We start from the raw sequence: 14,769 nt of genomic DNA, 5'->3' as shown, positions 1-14,769 counted from the left end.
TATTTTGAGAAGAGACACCTAATCTTATATATGCCGGTTTTATAGAGTATATATACAAAATATGTAGATAAATACATGTAGATTATGTCGTAGTAACAGCAGGAACAGTCTCAGCCTCGAGAGCAGCTTCAGCCTCGAGAGCAGCTTCAACCTCCTTCTTGTCATCCTCGATATATTTCAAGTCCTCAGCATATACCTCTGGGTACTTTCTAAAACAGTTCTGCATGACCCTGGGTTTGTTAGTAAAGAAGCAGAAAACACCTAGCCGTGATACATACTCAAACAGTTGAATGCAGTTTGATCCTTTAGGCTCTGTTTCGGAGTACACGAAGCATGAGAATGATGCCTTGAACTCCGGTCCGCATGGTCCATGTGCCATTCCGCCGAGACATGGGCAGTCCCAGTTGATCTTCCCAGTGACTGGATCAAATGCTCCGGCGGCAGCTGCCTCCTCCTCCTCCTCCTGTGCTGACGCGATCGTGGTGTCGAGCGCATCTTCGAGTTCAGCGTCAGTCAGATGCGGGACCGGTTCAGCAATAGGATCAATTGGAAGCACGACAACTTCCTCAATCACTTCAACCGCTTCTTCTGGGATCTCCTCCGCAACTGGCTCTTCGGCATGAATAGTCTGGTTAAGAAAAAAAGCGGCGCCTCCAAGTGCGAGTGCGAACGGAACAAAGCTTGAAGTCCTGTTTGTAGAGTAACGGTTGACCGGGAGAGAAAACGACCGGACCGAGTACGCAAACCGACGACTAGCAAGTATTCTTAACGGAGTGAAGACTGATGGACGCATGTTTATGGTAGAGTAGTTCAGTTTGGTATATATTTCCGATGACTGAAATTCGAATTTGCTCGAAACCCTTGTGCGAACACTTTCCGACCGGACGTGCGGCTTACCGTGCTTAACACTCCAAAATAATATGAGCACCGCCACTCGTTCACTGCCCAGGTATGACGTCAATGGCACCTGTGCTTGATTGTCCCACAAAAGTTCGGATCCGCGCACGCGGCGACCTCGTCCACTGTCGTGTGCTACGTCCTCCGCCGGGTCAGGCTTCTCGTTCATTTGCCTATAAAACTGTCAACTTTGATCCCGATTCTCACTCTCTCATTCTACATCAATCATGGCATCGTAAGTCGACAACTATATGTTGAAATCATTCTAACAATACTAGATACGCAGACGTTACAGCAAAGAACGCGAGCCAAACCCCGCAGGAGGTATGTACTTCGTCGTTTCTATCATTTTTTTTGCGATTCAGGCGGAAACATTCGCACAAGCACGTCAGTAGCACGCAGTCAGAGAGATCGTCGAGATCACGGAGCGTTGTACACACACATCGGAAGTCGAGTTCGGTTTCGAACGGGTTGATCAGGACGGTGTCGCGTGCGCTATCGACTTCATCCCGGTCGTCCAAACCGACTATCGTCAGTTCGTCTCCAGCTTCGTCGTCCTCAATCAAACAAAGCCCACGAAACAACAACTTCATGAGGCCATTGCATGAAACCAGTTACTCGCTCAAATCGCCAGATTTTGTGGCTCCAAAAGTCGTTGTGGCCGTACTTCCTGCCGGCAGGACCCCTGCCGATCACGAAGGTTCTACACCGCAAAACTCAATACGTGAACACGACGAAGGTGAAGGATTTGAACACGATGTGCAATGTGGTTCTGCTGCCATGCTACTGACGCCGACAACACCGCGATCACCGATTCTGATTCCAGACAGCCAGCTAACATGTTCACAGAAAGCCGCGAAACCTGTCCCGACGCTCGAAACCACGTCGTCGTTCAACTCACCAATCGAGCCGCTCGAACCCACACCGGCTGAATCGACTCCTGGGCCAAAGGAGTCGTTGACTCCGCCTGATTTGGCGTCGAAGACCGACTTCCCTGAGCCGGAAGAGGTACTGTTGCAGTCACCTGAGCCAACATCTTCACCAGGCAAGAAAAGCCCTGTTGGAACGTGGCTGTCGAAGGCTAGCGCAAGTTTAAAGGGCTTTATTGAATTTACAAAGAAGAGCACAAGCGCATGTGCTTCGACAGCAACGAAGGAGATCAAGAACCCAGTTGTTGCCCTCAACATTGGACTCTGGGCGTCCATCATTGCTGGAGGAGTATACTTCACACAATCTAACGTCAAGCTTCCTGCAGCTTTCTACGGTCCAAACAAGCGACTGTTCGCTGCCTCAACCTGCGCAGCACTTGCCCTTGCGACCGCCGGTCACGTCGCAATCACAAAGAAGCAATATTCTAAGTACTCCAAGAAATAGTTTCTTTAGAAATATTATAATTATCAGTAGTTTCTTCTTATTATTATTGTTAATCATACAACTTTTAAACCAAACGTTTTGCGTATTGAATGGTTTGTTTACATCTCTCACGCGATAATGTAGCGTGATTGCACTGCCACACCCTAACCCTTTATTATTTTGGCGACTATACAAAAGCTCATCGTCTTTGTTACGCAACATCATTAATATGTTGAGGGTTTTGTGCTTTAGACGGGAACATACCGGCTACTGTAAAGTAAAGCTATTCTCTACAATACAAATCATAGCTAGTTCTGTCGCGCTGCATACTCCAGCAATGAACGGTTGGCTGCAATTTCATAATCAATGAACCATACTGTATAACATATTGTTTGACATAAACGAATGACTGATGATAGATGAAAGGACATGTATTCAGAGATAAATGTACACAATAACTTTTCCAATATCCTCACACTGTTTTCTTCATAAATACAAACTCCTGCTAACTGTTTATTCGTCTGACTTAGTTGAAGGAGATGCAACACCAGTGCGGAATCCGTTCTTGAATTTTCGGTCAACAGTCTTGAGGTAACGTTCACGTCCCGATCCAGTAGTTTTTCTTCTCTTCGCCTTGACACTCCAGTTGTCTGTTGTCGTTGTTAGTTTCTTCATTTTGATGACAATCTGAGTATAATAAAGCACATACACTTGCGAACCTTAGCGGCAGGATATCCACACTAAACTTATTAGTATCATCCTAAACGATCACACTAAGTTACCCACAGAAGCACAAGTGGACTTCTGAACGTGATATGAACGACGACCGCATCTAGTTTTATCAGTATCGTTACGAGTCGCATCACCAAACTAAAACATACCGTCGGCACAGCGTGTGCGATTTGTTGTGGCGCTTACCGAAACTAGATGTTCCCTCTGAAATGTTGTTAGATCGTGATGAACCAACTTCCGTTTAATTTTGGACTTACTTGTCATTGTTGCTGAATAACCGTCGATACCAAAGAAACGAAACTGCTCACTTTTGGAGATTGTACTTGTGCGGCGTTGTGGTGGTGAGTTGTGAACCCTATCAGTACTTCTAGCCCTAAAGCAGTCACGCATTACTTGATGCATGCACAAACGTAATCCGTGTTTATGCCATAGCTCGCCTGAGCATTCCAACGCGCGTTTGTGCCCTAATCACGTATGCCGCGTAAACTGTCGCACTTTGTTTACGTCGCGTGTCGCGTCGTTCAAGCGCGTATCGTTACGCGTGAACTTTGTACTTATACATGTCTTTCGCGTCTTTAGATGATTAAATAAAGCATTTTCTAATTATTTTATTAATAAAAACAAGATAAAATATTCTTTAAAGCTCAAACTCGGTAAAATGTGCACGCAGATCACAAAACCCTCCAACTTCAAACACTCCGATCTCCATTCCCATCACACTTCTTCTCCTCGCTAAATTTTCATAATACAACACTACACACCTCATCACAAACGAAAACCTTACCACAAACAAAAGTACAGCTAACAGAGCTTTTACAATGTCAGCGAGGCAGTATCCTCCCTCGTCGCCTCCGGTACCTACTCCGTCGCCCGCCAGACGCGCGCTGCTTCCAAGTTTTGAACCGGCGCGCTCGTCTGCGAGTCTGCATCGCAAGTCCGTGTCCGCGTCGCCGTCGAAGCGGACACCTTCGCGCAAACGTGCCCGGTCAATACAGAGTCCAGATGGCGACGATGAAGATGACGACCGCGAACAGGCTGGTCGGGGCCGCGCGCGGTCGTCGTCGTCTCCGTCGTTCGACCGGAAAGCAAAGACAGATGACCCCCGTATGCCGCGGTTGCAGACGTTCTACCCAACACCAGCGCCGACATCTAGTGTGTCACTTCCGAACACGTCGTCGCCGGTCCGACAGCAAGCACGTGTCGCGCCACTTGAACCGTCTGTCGACGAAACCGTGTCTACCACTACCGTTCGCGCGCCGCTGTCTGCCGTCGTGCTAGTTCCGGTTCCGCGTACAGGCGAGGTAGTAAGTTTAGGCCGGTCGTCAAACTCGTCGACCGTAGTTTTGAGTCGGACAAACAAATTAATTTCACGCGTGCATGTGACGGTGAAGTACGTTGCTGCGACGGATTCGGTTGAGATTACGTGTCAGGGCTGGAATGGGTCGCGGGTAGGGATTTCAAATGGAGCCGAGCATGCGCTTGCAAAGGCAGAGTCAGTCACGATCCCGGCAGAGGCGAATATTGTGATTGACGTATGCGGTGAGCGGGCACGGGTCGTTGTGTCAGACCCCGTTGTGGTTGACGATGATGAGACAGATGATGAGGTTTTTGTCGCAGCAAAAGATGTTACCCCTGTCAGCGACTTTGAGACAAGCACGCCGTCGTTCAAGGTGTGGGAAGATGGGCAGGATGAATCTACGGTTGCGACGAGTGATAAGCCTGTGGTTGAGGACGCGCCAGTGTCCTCGGTGCAGACCAAAGATTTGCTGATGAACACAATCAAGTTGGAAACACCTGCAAATTCGCACGACAAAGAGAACCCATTAAAGCCCGTTGTTCAAGTAAACAAGGACCAAGACGAGAAGCATGAACTCGCGCCGCTCGAGACAGATCTCGCAAAGCTCAAGACACACGTTATTGCTCATTTGGCATATTCCCGTCTTGCCAGCACGCCACTGTCTGAGCTCAAGACAAATTTGCCAGTCACAGCGACACTGCCAGTCGAGATTCTGCAGAGCATAATCAAGTCCACACCGTGTGTCGGTGTGATTCAGCGTCAGGGCAAGGACGCGTCGGGCAAGCGGCTTGAGGAGCAGTATTACTACATTCCCGAGCAGGACGATGACGTGCACCGGCGGGCGGCGGTCGAGGAACTCAGAGGACATCCTGGGATTCGTAATTGTCGAAAAGTGCACAAGCAGTATTTTTGGAGGAAACCGTCATTGAAGTGAAGTGATGATGTATATTAATGATCAGTGTTTTCGTTTAGTCATTTGAAGTGTATTTATATGGTTAGATTGTGTATTATTGTGTTGACGTTGATGAATGATTATTGCCACAAAAAAGCACATAAATGTCACAATAAGATATTGGGACGGAATCAATATTATTGAAATATCTGTAATTTGTGCAATTTCTCTTATTCTAACATAAGATTTATTAGTCTGATTATCAACATATATAACTTTTATGAAAATATAACTAATGCTCAGGTAAATCTGAGATTTACGATGGATTTTAAAACCTGCCGATTTAGCTAGGACATGTTTGTGATTTATTGAATTGTAAAATGTATGATGCTACCAATCGCCAATTTTATCGTATTTTAGATAATATTATTGTTGAATAACTGGCATGTCTTGTTATTTTCATTAACAAACAGATTAAATGAATTAACAAGCACGTACGTACGCAACCCCTGAAAATCGTACGCTAGGACCGTCTACGTCAAATAATACATGACCCTGTATATTATCAACAACAACTAACATCTCTTGTATTGATTTTTGAGTAACTATAGGACTTTCCGAAAAGATTTAGTAATTTTTTGGCCAGTGCGTACAGACTTGAAAGTTCATACAAACTACATTGAACTACATTGGTCTACAATGAACAATAACTATGGAAAGTTTAGTACTAGGCAGTTTTTGCAGTGCTTTTTTCTTTAAATTGTAGAATGTATCAAGCAATAAGTATTTACATGCTGTAGTTTTTAGTCTCAATACTACACTCAATGCCTGTTGAGTGTCATAATTCCATCGCATATCCCACATTAACACACTGTTGCTTAATTTTATTGTCGCAGCCGCCGGTTAAAAACTGATTCATTACATTAGTATATACTGAACAGAGCACATATTGCACAGTTAGGCTTGCTTTTGTTCAGCCACCAGTCTAGAGGGTCAACCTGTTCAGCAGCGATGAATTGCGTTATTAATAACGGTAGACTTCATTGGAAGCACCTGAGATATCAATACATTAGACAAAATGCTATAAATTGCCAGGGTCAATGCACATAATCATCTGTACTTGATTCAAAATGATCCGATAAAATAATACACCTGAAGAAGAGCACAATAGAGAACGCGGCGTTGTGGATTCGATTGCGTAAATTGAACCAGTTCATGAACTGGTTTGAACAGTGTTCATGAAAGGCAAGAGCCACAAGAATAAACTATAACAACACGAAATGGTATACTATTTCACGTCTAAACGAGAAGAATATGATCGTAGTTATGTGATTTATATGGGAAAACATAAAGAAGAGAGTATGGAGTTATTAGACTTAATAAATTAGGACTGACATGGAGTAGATGAGGATTTAATCAAATATGGACGAGATACAGATTTATGGTGAGGAAGCTCATCACAAGACGTACGATAAATTAATACAAAATAGGTTTCATGCTGATAATTTGTCATCAGCGCATGTTTATGTTAGATTAGAGATTGGAGAGAGTTGGGAGTCATTGCCTGAAGGTTTACTTGAGGATTGCGCTCAATTAACAAAGGCGAATTCGATTGAAGGCAATAAAAGGGATAATGTTGTGATTGTTTATACTCCATGGTCTAATCTACGAAAAACGAATGGAATGGCTGTTGGGCAAGTTGGATTTAAAAAGGAGAAGCAAGTGAGGAAAGTACATGTTCCCACAAGGATTAATGCAATTGTCAACAGATTAAACAAAACCAAAGTTGAGAAATTCCCTGATTTGCAGCAAGAGAATGTTGATTATCAGAAACTACGTCATGCCTCGTCCAGAGCAGAGCAGTCAGCTAGAATGAAACGTGATCAAGCAGAAGCAAATGCGAAGAAGAAAGCTGCATGGGACAAAGAGCATGCGTATGACGACATGTTTTCTGATGAAAATCTTGCACGGTCAAGTAATCAAAGCAGAGGAAATGATTGGGAAGATGATTTTATGTGACAATGTATTTCTTTATGTACAATATTCATATAGACCAATTTGCTTATGCTTCTTTTGCTGACTCGGGTTCTTCGGGTACAAGTACACTTGCTTTGTCGAATAGATCAGCCAGTTCACCACTATTTTGGTTAGTACTATGCTATATAAGATATAGTCAATGCGCTCACGATTGGTGCATGGCAATCAAAATATCGCATCCCCCAACAAATTCACCCTTTACTAATCAATATCTCATTCAACATAGTCACACAAAAGAACATACGTTAACATATAGCTGAGGAATAGTAGGCCAATTACTATACTCCTTTATTCCTTGTCGCAATTCATCATCCTCAAGCACGTTAAAAGCAGAGAACTTCTCCGGGTCTACTCCTTGAAGTGACAATATCTGAATCGAAGCACGCGAGAATCCGCACTGTGGGAAATCTGGCGTGCCTTTCATAAACAGCACAACTGGCGATGACTGGACAGCGTTATCAATAGCTTCTTTAGCGTGCTGACTGAGGTATCGTGCTTGTTGTAATTGTAATGCTCGGAACTTGAGTGGCGCACCTGCTCCGAGAGTCTTTGCAGTCAAAAGAGACGTCTAGTTTGTATTAGTAATCCCATACAAACACGCACACAATGTACTCACTTTAGTCGCAGTAATAAAAGAGCGAACAAATGCCATTTCGCTGTACCTAAAAATGTATTTACGCAAAAGTGGAAGAATCGAGTCAAAAAATATATAAGCAGAGTGTGAGGAGAGTTCCCGCGCCGCAGGGTCAAATATTGTGTGGTCTTGATGATCATCGCAATCAGCGCAAGCCTACAAACAACATTTAAAAAACAATCACGTCCGTAAAATGGACGCGATTTCGCGGTTGAATGCGTCTTCACATGATTCCGAAGCGTATACCCCGACGCGCTCGTCTGCGCCTCCATTTGGACTTAACAGTGGGCATTTGCTCAGACTACAATCGGTGAATAGTGTGCAGTCTCCACTATGGTATAGTCGGAGCAGCACCAATTCACCCTATGCCCTGTCTCCACGTACTCCAGGATCACTTCGATTCACACGTACAAGAAACAGATTGCTTTTCACGAGTTCAAAGCCTCCGACAGTTGAATTTAACGGTGCGGTGATTCCAAATGAAAAAGAAGAAAGCAAAGCGTTTGAGTCCTGGATCGAATCGGTCAAGTCGAAGGCACGACAAGCATTAGAGCAGAACGAACAGAGCGAGAATGAGTTCAATGGTTGGATCGAGAACGAGGACAGGATCCAGCGAGCGGCGTTTGAGCTCAGGACATCGATTTTGCAGGATGAAGATCGGGAAGGTGAAAAGGTAAATTCAGAGGCGTTTGATACGCTGGGTGAAGTTTTGCTTGAACAGAAACGCAGTCTTGAGCTTGAGATGGAGGCAAGTGCAAAGAAAAGAAAAGTGGATCGAGTAATTGAGAGACGAGAGATGAGACCTCCAGAAAGTTCTTCACAGAAACATAGCCCGCTGAGGATATATGAGGATCCACAGTCTCGATCAGGGTCAGAGTACAATGATCTCGTTTCAGAAGACGACAATGAGCAGTATGCTGATGAAAATACCGATCCCAACCGTGACGCGCCAGAAACACTGACCGAGCCTGATTCAGAGGAAGCCGAGTTGGCTGACGAGTTGGCTGATGAACTGGCAGATGGAATGGCAGACGAAATCGAAGGCGAATCGGATGAAATTTTGGACGAAATGCCAGGCGACTTGGATGTATTCGCAAACGAAATGCCAGGCGGGCTGGATGAAATGGCAGACGATATGAAGGACGAGTTAGATGAAATGTCAGACACAGAGTTCGAGGTTAAGGTCGATGCCGAGCTTGACCAGCCAGAACTTGAAGAGGAAGAATTGTTTTCTACTGGGTTGCCGCTTGACCCGGCTTTGCTTTCCAATGAGTTGCCTCCTCTCGATAAGATTGACCAGGTAGACCAGTCTGAGCCCGGTGTACAACAGGGCGAAGAATCTTATTATAGCGAGGATGAAGACGAACGACACGATGAAAATGAAGAAGAGGCATACTATAATGAGGACAACAATGAAGACAATGAAGACAATGAAGACGAACAATACGATGATGAGGAAGAGATTGATGAAGACGAGAGTGAAGTCAATGAAAATGAGTTTCAACAACAGGGCTTACGGTTTTCTGGCAAGGTGCGACCTGTTGCGTTTCCGCAGTATGCTTATTCTGGTGGATTTGATCAAGACATGGATGACCAGATTAGCCAAGCCGAGGAGGAAGTGGAGGAGGAGGAGGAGGAGGAGAATAAGAAGGAGGGTGTGATCGAGTTGTCTAGCGGTGAAAATGAGTCTCAATCTGGGTCCGGTTCTGGGTATGGGTCTGCGCCAGAGTTTGAGTCTGAATCTGAAGAAGAGCAGCCGGCGTCAATGTGGACGCCAGGGATTCCGAGTCGGAGACTGAAGCCGATACAAAGTCGAATCAGCATGCTTAGCTCGTACAAGACCGAGTCCGCCGAGTATTCGAGCGACGACGACGACGTAAGCCAGGACAGCGCGAGTGGGTCTTTCGATTACGCGTCTCACGACTCGGACAGTGTTGCGGCCGAGCAAGGACTAGCGGATGTTGAGAGTAATTCAGATAGCGTCGAGTTTGAGCAAGAGGTTCAGCCAGTGCGTGAATCTGACAGCGACCTGGAGGATGATGACCAGTCAGTACATGAGTCCGACGGCGACCTTGAGGATGTCCAGCCGATGCAAGAGTCTGAGAGCGACGAGTTTGTAGAAGAAGAGTTTCAACCGCCGTTGGTGCATGAATCTGACACTGACCCGGATGCGCATTTTCCTGAAGAGGATTGGGAGGAGAAGCCCGTTGCGGTTGAGCGTAAACGAGCTCCAGAGTTTGAACTAGCTGAAGGGGAGTATGAGCGGGAGACCAAGGAGATGACGAGGTATAGGAGTGATTGAATAGGTTTTGTAAAGTATTGTATTTTAATGTATTTCTAATTGTACAACAATTGAATCTGCTCAGTATTACCAATCTTCATATATGCGTCAATGAAATCTTTGCAGAACCAGCAAAAGAAGACTCCAAACACTCGTATTCGTAATTAAACTAATATATGTACTCTTATGCCATTGACTATTTTTCCCTTTTGAATTTAGTGAATTAGTCCCATTTTAAATTAAGAGAATAAAATATCAGACTGCGTCAAATAACTGCGCTAAAACAATGTGAATTTAACGAGTAATTAAAGACCAGTTTGGACGAATACAATTGAATGTGTTTTCTTAGGCGGTTCATACTAAATTAAACGTCATTCAGACCTTTTACCAATCAACATCATAGCAGATTATGTTATTATTTCTATCTATATCGTAGTTGTAGTGATTTTGTTAAAACAAAAATCATCTGCGGCTACTTCACCACTCACTCACTCACTCACTCACTCACTCAAAAATGTCAGTCATTTTGGTATCAGCAGGTTATGATCACACAATTAGATTTTGGGAAGCTTTGTCGGGTATTTGTCAACGTACAATTCAACATCCTGACTCTCAAGTGAATCGACTGGCTATAACTCCAGATAAGCGATTTCTTGCTGCTGCTGGGCGACAAAGTGTGAAGATGTATGATATTAGAGGCACAAACCCCAATCCTGTGTGTATTGTCATTGCAATTAACGATTCGTGCTAACATAGAAGGTCACGACGTTTGAAGGACATACGAATAATATCACCGGAGTAGCGTTTCAAAGCGATGGAAAATGGATGGTCACTTCTTCAGAAGACGGGACAGTAAAAGTGTGGGACATGAGGGCGCCGATGGTGCAGCGTAATTACAAGCATAAAGTCCCAGTGAACGATGTAGTCATTCACCCGAACCAGGGTGAGCTTATTAGTTGTGACGAGGGCGGGAATGTGAGGATATGGGATCTAGGCGAGAATACGTGCACTCATCAGCTGATCCCGCAAGACGATGTGCCTGTCAGGTCGGTGTCTGTTGCTACGGACGGGTCAATGTTAGTGGCAGGAAACAACAAGGGAAACTGTTTTGTGTGGAAAATCAAGAACAGTAAAGACACCACGTCATTGCACCCGGTCACGAAGTTTCGGGCTCATACAAAGTACATCACACGAGTACTACTGTCGCCCGACGTCAAGCATCTGGCTACTTGTTCTGCAGATCACACCGCACGGATCTGGGCCGCCGATGGATTCGAGATGGAGACGAAGTTGACTGGTCATCAAAGATGGGTCTGGGACTGTGCTTTCAGTGCTGACTCTGCTTACTTGGTGACTGCGTGTTCAGATCATTACGCAAGGCTGTGGGAACTGAACTCGGGCCAAATCATAAGACAGTATAACGGACACCATAAAGGTGCAGTCTGTGTTGCTTTGAATGATGTATAAACTGTTTCTCTGGGAGTATATGGCGTTTATTGTACTATTTTACATTTCTTATCACGAACTTATTTTACCTTCCTCTGTCAGCTTCAAGTTTGCGACCGCCTCGACCAGGAATGAGTCTTCGGTCTCATCCAGATCTACATCGATGTCTTCTAAACTGGTTAAATCCTTTCTTTTGGTCATGTTAGTCGCATTCTGTCACGTTTAACCCTGCTTACTTCATTGAATATGCGTCTTCTCCATCAGCGTAATATGCTCTTTCAATCTCGACTACCCTGTCTCTGTTAGAACGCCTTTTGCTATAGTTCAAAGCCATACTCAAACTGTAATGTGTCCCTATACAAATGCAATGCCGCTCTATTAGATTTTCTTACATGCAAACTGACGTATTTTGCATTATAACACTCCGCCATTGACCTTACTACTTCATTAGCCAATGAATCTTCACTTGAACTCAAACTATCCATACACGACTGGGTCATGAGTTTACCCGCAACTCCCATCCGCCGATACGTTCGCATGACCGACAAACTTGTCACATGACCATGTTGTACCCCATCAGTCGGCTCCTCTTCCATCTTGGCCAACACATACCCGACAATCTTCTTGCCGGACGCGTCTGTCGCGACAAACGACGCTTGAGGCCACGATAGTGCGTGGTAAAGGTAGTACCTCATCACGTAGTTCTCGGGCAAATTCGTCAGATTTGCGTTCTGCATCCCTGGCAGATCTGCCACTGTCGCCTGTCGAATATCCATTGTGCTTTATAATTGATCTTTGCTGTATAGTATAGTATTGTATGCTGCTAAACAATTTTTAAGTATGCACGTGATATTTGGAGTGACACTCTACACCAAGTACTACGTTTCTCTTCAAAATGAATTCGATGCTGAAAACAAGAAATGTCGTTCAGGAAAAGGGACGTGAGTCTGCCTTTTAAAGCAAATGAAGTAAGCAAACCCAAGCCAAAATGGATCCGCCCATCGACTCTATTGCCAACGTATCCCACGGTTTCGACAGGCACATCTTCACTAGACAAGCTACTTCTTCACGGCGGACAGCCACTCGGCACGTCGTTGCTTGTGATTGAGGACTCGGCTACCGATTTTGCATCAGTCATTGCTAGGTGCTATGCAGCTCAAGGTGTCGCGAACCAGAACATAGTTGTCACTGTCGGTGCTGGACCGAGATGGGGACTTGACCTGCCTGCGCCGACAGAGCTCAAACCTAAATCTGCGCCTGTGCCGGTTCAGAAGGAAGAGCTCAAGATTGCGTGGCGATACAGACAGTCCGGAAGCAGTACTGACGGGCAACCGACGTCGACCGCAGACAATTTAGACAGCGTGTACTGTCGGACGTATAACATTACCACAAGACAACTCCCTCCACCCAAACTACATCAAATCGATTCGACTTCATTCGCAGACATTGTATCCCAGCTCAGTTCTTTACTCGCTTCTCATGCACCAGACACAGTCATCCGAGCCGTCTTTCCCAATTTTTTGTCTCCTACAGTGTACGATCCAGCAACATCATTTGAACCTCAAGTCCTGCTCGATTTCCTGTTCTCTGTCCGGACGCTTCTCAGACTTTATCCTTCTCGGCTGACGGTCCTGCTCACGCTGTCTCGCTCTCTATTTGACCGCTCTTCATCGGGAAATTCGATTCTGCTTCCTTGGATCGAAATCCTATTAGACGGAATCATCAAACTCATTCCTGACACTGCCAACAGTGACACAAAAACAGAATCTAGAATACAGGGATTTGTCGACGTCATTAAAATCCCAATCGTTAGCGACCGTGGCGGAATGATGGTTAGAAAAATGGACTACGCGTTCAAAGTCGGCAAAAATGGCTTGAAGATTGAAGAATGGAGTATTCCTGTCATGATCGATGAACAAAAAGACAAAAAACAAGATAAACTCGAGTATTGACTAGACTTTTGGCCGCTTCGTCTATTTTTTGAGCCACTGTATGTGCGGCGCAATTTCCACATGAACAGTTTCTCGGGTTGGATTATCTCTGCCAGGCACAGAACCAGTCGGTGTCATCTTCGCATTTAATACTTCACAGTAGGACACTATGCTCTATGTGAATGTGTATGAGGTCAAAACCACTTGGATTCTAAATCTCATCATCGAACTTGATCCAGAAATATAGTTAAATCACCACTGGATACAACTAAAGCACGACAGAGTACTTGCTACTACAAGTTATTAACAAGTTATTATGTACTGATTGGCAAAGATGCTACTTTTAGTTGCCTATGTCAGGATTACGGCTAATATACAAACGGTGACTGGCCAGTACAGGCTATTCTTTAAGCGTAAATCTTATTACTTTATCATGCTCTAACTACAATTACGCAAACCTTGATAATTGCGGAATCTTATCCGGAGCATTGCTCGACAAGGTCAAAACTCCAAGGAAAAAGACAAATCTCGCTAAAAGGCTCTTTAAAATTCCTTTTAAATTAAGCGACAGTTCAAAGTCTGACTGACCCTTCGTTGGTGAGCCATGGTTTAGCATACATATAAAATGAGAATTGTACTTGTATCTTTGACAGAACAATTCGATTCATCTTATCGATACGATGTGGGTCAGAGCAAAAGAGTATACACTATTCGTTATTTTTGCACAAAACTGCAAGCCTAGAGAAGACCAATTTAATAAACCGAATTGATATGCAGCATAGTGCTCGAGCTACGAAATACACGTTTAAACAAGTCCACTGCTAACCTCCGTAGCGCATTGGTATTAGGCGTTTACTGGCTCATCTTACGATTAGACTTCAGCTAAAATACAGTCTACTGCCTCAGTGTTACCTTCGGAAAGAGTTCTTACAAACTATAGCCGTTTGACAGTCCTTTTCGTGAACACCTAACCCTTAAAATAGTGGATTGTCAATATTTATGGCTAGCAAGCGATCAACCATGATCCCACTTTTAGTCCAAAATAATTAAACAACTGCGTAAGTACTAAGAAACTATTATACTGGGTCAAATAAAACCGTGCACTTATTTTTTACAAACAAGATTTCGCTTAGGGAAGAGGGGGGGAAGGGGGGGGGGGGGGGGGGGGGCAACACCACACAGTTGTAAAAAAACCCTTTTTTTGAAAAATGTCAAAAAAAAAACAAAACTCAGAAAAAAAACCACAGGGCTAAAACCCCCGACAAATTC

General features: G+C 44.6%; 10 protein-coding genes across 10 annotated transcripts; 6 read left to right on the top strand and 4 right to left on the bottom strand.

Moving 5' to 3' along the window:
- Positions 1 to 2: 2 nt before the first annotated feature.
- Positions 3 to 834, bottom strand: V1512DRAFT_264718 (uncharacterized protein). The gene is made up of 2 exons (XM_066916746.1): positions 279 to 834; positions 3 to 230 (listed from the first exon to the last, which is right to left on the bottom strand). Exons 1-2 carry the CDS (start codon positions 791 to 793, stop codon positions 83 to 85), a joined length of 663 nt encoding a protein of 220 aa, XP_066770816.1. The 5' UTR covers positions 794 to 834; the 3' UTR covers positions 3 to 82.
- Positions 835 to 1,024: 190 nt separating this feature from the next.
- V1512DRAFT_264716 (uncharacterized protein) lies at positions 1,025 to 2,345 on the top strand. The gene is made up of 3 exons (XM_066916745.1): positions 1,025 to 1,132; positions 1,176 to 1,221; positions 1,747 to 2,345. The coding sequence occupies exons 1-3, from the start codon at positions 1,125 to 1,127 to the stop codon at positions 2,269 to 2,271; spliced, it is 579 nt and encodes a 192-aa protein (XP_066770815.1). The 5' UTR covers positions 1,025 to 1,124; the 3' UTR covers positions 2,272 to 2,345.
- A 418-nt stretch (positions 2,346 to 2,763) lies between these two features.
- On the bottom strand, positions 2,764 to 3,246 carry V1512DRAFT_248552 (60S ribosomal protein eL37; the record flags this gene model as incomplete). The annotated part of the gene is made up of 5 exons (XM_066914558.1): positions 2,764 to 2,900; positions 2,960 to 2,990; positions 3,037 to 3,082; positions 3,132 to 3,186; positions 3,240 to 3,246. The coding sequence occupies 5 exons, from the start codon at positions 3,244 to 3,246 to the stop codon at positions 2,764 to 2,766; spliced, it is 276 nt and encodes a 91-aa protein (XP_066770814.1).
- A 479-nt stretch (positions 3,247 to 3,725) lies between these two features.
- On the top strand, positions 3,726 to 5,535 carry V1512DRAFT_276900 (uncharacterized protein). Its single transcript, XM_066917886.1, has one exon. It carries the CDS (start codon positions 3,801 to 3,803, stop codon positions 5,211 to 5,213), a length of 1,413 nt encoding a protein of 470 aa, XP_066770813.1. The 5' UTR covers positions 3,726 to 3,800; the 3' UTR covers positions 5,214 to 5,535.
- An 839-nt stretch (positions 5,536 to 6,374) lies between these two features.
- On the top strand, positions 6,375 to 7,312 carry V1512DRAFT_291981 (uncharacterized protein). The gene is made up of 3 exons (XM_066918278.1): positions 6,375 to 6,530; positions 6,576 to 6,615; positions 6,662 to 7,312. The coding sequence occupies exons 1-3, from the start codon at positions 6,452 to 6,454 to the stop codon at positions 7,188 to 7,190; spliced, it is 648 nt and encodes a 215-aa protein (XP_066770812.1). The 5' UTR covers positions 6,375 to 6,451; the 3' UTR covers positions 7,191 to 7,312.
- On the bottom strand, positions 7,178 to 7,917 carry V1512DRAFT_264708 (thioredoxin-like protein). Its single transcript, XM_066916744.1, has 4 exons — positions 7,825 to 7,917; positions 7,453 to 7,776; positions 7,358 to 7,404; positions 7,178 to 7,309 (listed from the first exon to the last, which is right to left on the bottom strand). The coding sequence occupies exons 1-4, from the start codon at positions 7,858 to 7,860 to the stop codon at positions 7,234 to 7,236; spliced, it is 483 nt and encodes a 160-aa protein (XP_066770811.1). The 5' UTR covers positions 7,861 to 7,917; the 3' UTR covers positions 7,178 to 7,233.
- V1512DRAFT_291980 (uncharacterized protein) lies at positions 7,849 to 10,194 on the top strand. Its single transcript, XM_066918277.1, has one exon. The coding sequence runs from the start codon at positions 8,036 to 8,038 to the stop codon at positions 10,142 to 10,144; it is 2,109 nt and encodes a 702-aa protein (XP_066770810.1). The 5' UTR covers positions 7,849 to 8,035; the 3' UTR covers positions 10,145 to 10,194.
- A 221-nt stretch (positions 10,195 to 10,415) lies between these two features.
- V1512DRAFT_264703 (WD40-repeat-containing domain protein) lies at positions 10,416 to 11,922 on the top strand. The gene is made up of 2 exons (XM_066916743.1): positions 10,416 to 10,838; positions 10,883 to 11,922. Exons 1-2 carry the CDS (start codon positions 10,638 to 10,640, stop codon positions 11,588 to 11,590), a joined length of 909 nt encoding a protein of 302 aa, XP_066770809.1. The 5' UTR covers positions 10,416 to 10,637; the 3' UTR covers positions 11,591 to 11,922.
- Positions 11,599 to 12,388, bottom strand: V1512DRAFT_264702 (acyl-CoA N-acyltransferase). Its single transcript, XM_066916742.1, has 4 exons — positions 12,057 to 12,388; positions 11,906 to 12,008; positions 11,806 to 11,862; positions 11,599 to 11,759 (listed from the first exon to the last, which is right to left on the bottom strand). Exons 1-4 carry the CDS (start codon positions 12,343 to 12,345, stop codon positions 11,642 to 11,644), a joined length of 567 nt encoding a protein of 188 aa, XP_066770808.1. The 5' UTR covers positions 12,346 to 12,388; the 3' UTR covers positions 11,599 to 11,641.
- A 101-nt stretch (positions 12,389 to 12,489) lies between these two features.
- V1512DRAFT_248545 (Elongator complex protein 4) lies at positions 12,490 to 13,521 on the top strand (the record flags this gene model as incomplete). Its single annotated transcript, XM_066914557.1, has 1 exon — positions 12,490 to 13,521. One exon carries the CDS (start codon positions 12,490 to 12,492, stop codon positions 13,519 to 13,521), a length of 1,032 nt encoding a protein of 343 aa, XP_066770807.1.
- Between the last annotated feature and the right edge of the window lie 1,248 nt (positions 13,522 to 14,769).

Source organism: Lipomyces arxii (genome assembly GCF_038497795.1).
Source record: "Lipomyces arxii strain Phaff 12-163 unplaced genomic scaffold V1512scaffold_11, whole genome shotgun sequence".
Classification (NCBI taxonomy): Eukaryota; Fungi; Ascomycota; class Lipomycetes; order Lipomycetales; family Lipomycetaceae; genus Lipomyces; species Lipomyces arxii.
Note: the sequence above shows the minus strand (reverse complement) of the source record. Positions and strands in the feature narration are given on the sequence as shown.

Coding starts and splice junctions, on each gene's coding strand:
- V1512DRAFT_264716 (XM_066916745.1), top strand. Junction 1,222..1,746: donor CGAGCCAAACCCCGCAGGAG/GTATGTACTTCG, acceptor ACATGTTCACAG/AAAGCCGCGAAACCTGTCCC.
- V1512DRAFT_264718 (XM_066916746.1), bottom strand. CDS start 793: ATGCGTCCATCAGTCTTCACTCCGTTAAGAATACTTGCTAGTCGTCGG. Junction 231..278: donor AACTGCATTCAACTGTTTGA/GTATGTATCACG, acceptor TAACAAACCCAG/GGTCATGCAGAACTGTTTTA.
- V1512DRAFT_291981 (XM_066918278.1), top strand. CDS start 6,452: ATGGTATACTATTTCACGTCTAAACGAGAAGAATATGATCGTAGTTAT. Junction 6,531..6,575: donor GGGAAAACATAAAGAAGAGA/GTATGGAGTTAT, acceptor GACATGGAGTAG/ATGAGGATTTAATCAAATAT. Junction 6,616..6,661: donor GGACGAGATACAGATTTATG/GTGAGGAAGCTC, acceptor AATACAAAATAG/GTTTCATGCTGATAATTTGT.
- V1512DRAFT_264708 (XM_066916744.1), bottom strand. CDS start 7,860: ATGGCATTTGTTCGCTCTTTTATTACTGCGACTAAA. Junction 7,777..7,824: donor CTTTTATTACTGCGACTAAA/GTGAGTACATTG, acceptor AATACAAACTAG/ACGTCTCTTTTGACTGCAAA. Junction 7,310..7,357: donor TTGATTGCCATGCACCAATC/GTGAGCGCATTG, acceptor TAACCAAAATAG/TGGTGAACTGGCTGATCTAT.
- V1512DRAFT_291980 (XM_066918277.1), top strand. CDS start 8,036: ATGGACGCGATTTCGCGGTTGAATGCGTCTTCACATGATTCCGAAGCG.
- V1512DRAFT_276900 (XM_066917886.1), top strand. CDS start 3,801: ATGTCAGCGAGGCAGTATCCTCCCTCGTCGCCTCCGGTACCTACTCCG.
- V1512DRAFT_264703 (XM_066916743.1), top strand. CDS start 10,638: ATGTCAGTCATTTTGGTATCAGCAGGTTATGATCACACAATTAGATTT. Junction 10,839..10,882: donor GAGGCACAAACCCCAATCCT/GTGTGTATTGTC, acceptor CTAACATAGAAG/GTCACGACGTTTGAAGGACA.
- V1512DRAFT_264702 (XM_066916742.1), bottom strand. CDS start 12,345: ATGGATATTCGACAGGCGACAGTGGCAGATCTGCCAGGGATGCAGAAC. Junction 12,009..12,056: donor TAAACTCATGACCCAGTCGT/GTATGGATAGTT, acceptor CTAATGAAGTAG/TAAGGTCAATGGCGGAGTGT. Junction 11,863..11,905: donor AGGGACACATTACAGTTTGA/GTATGGCTTTGA, acceptor TAACAGAGACAG/GGTAGTCGAGATTGAAAGAG.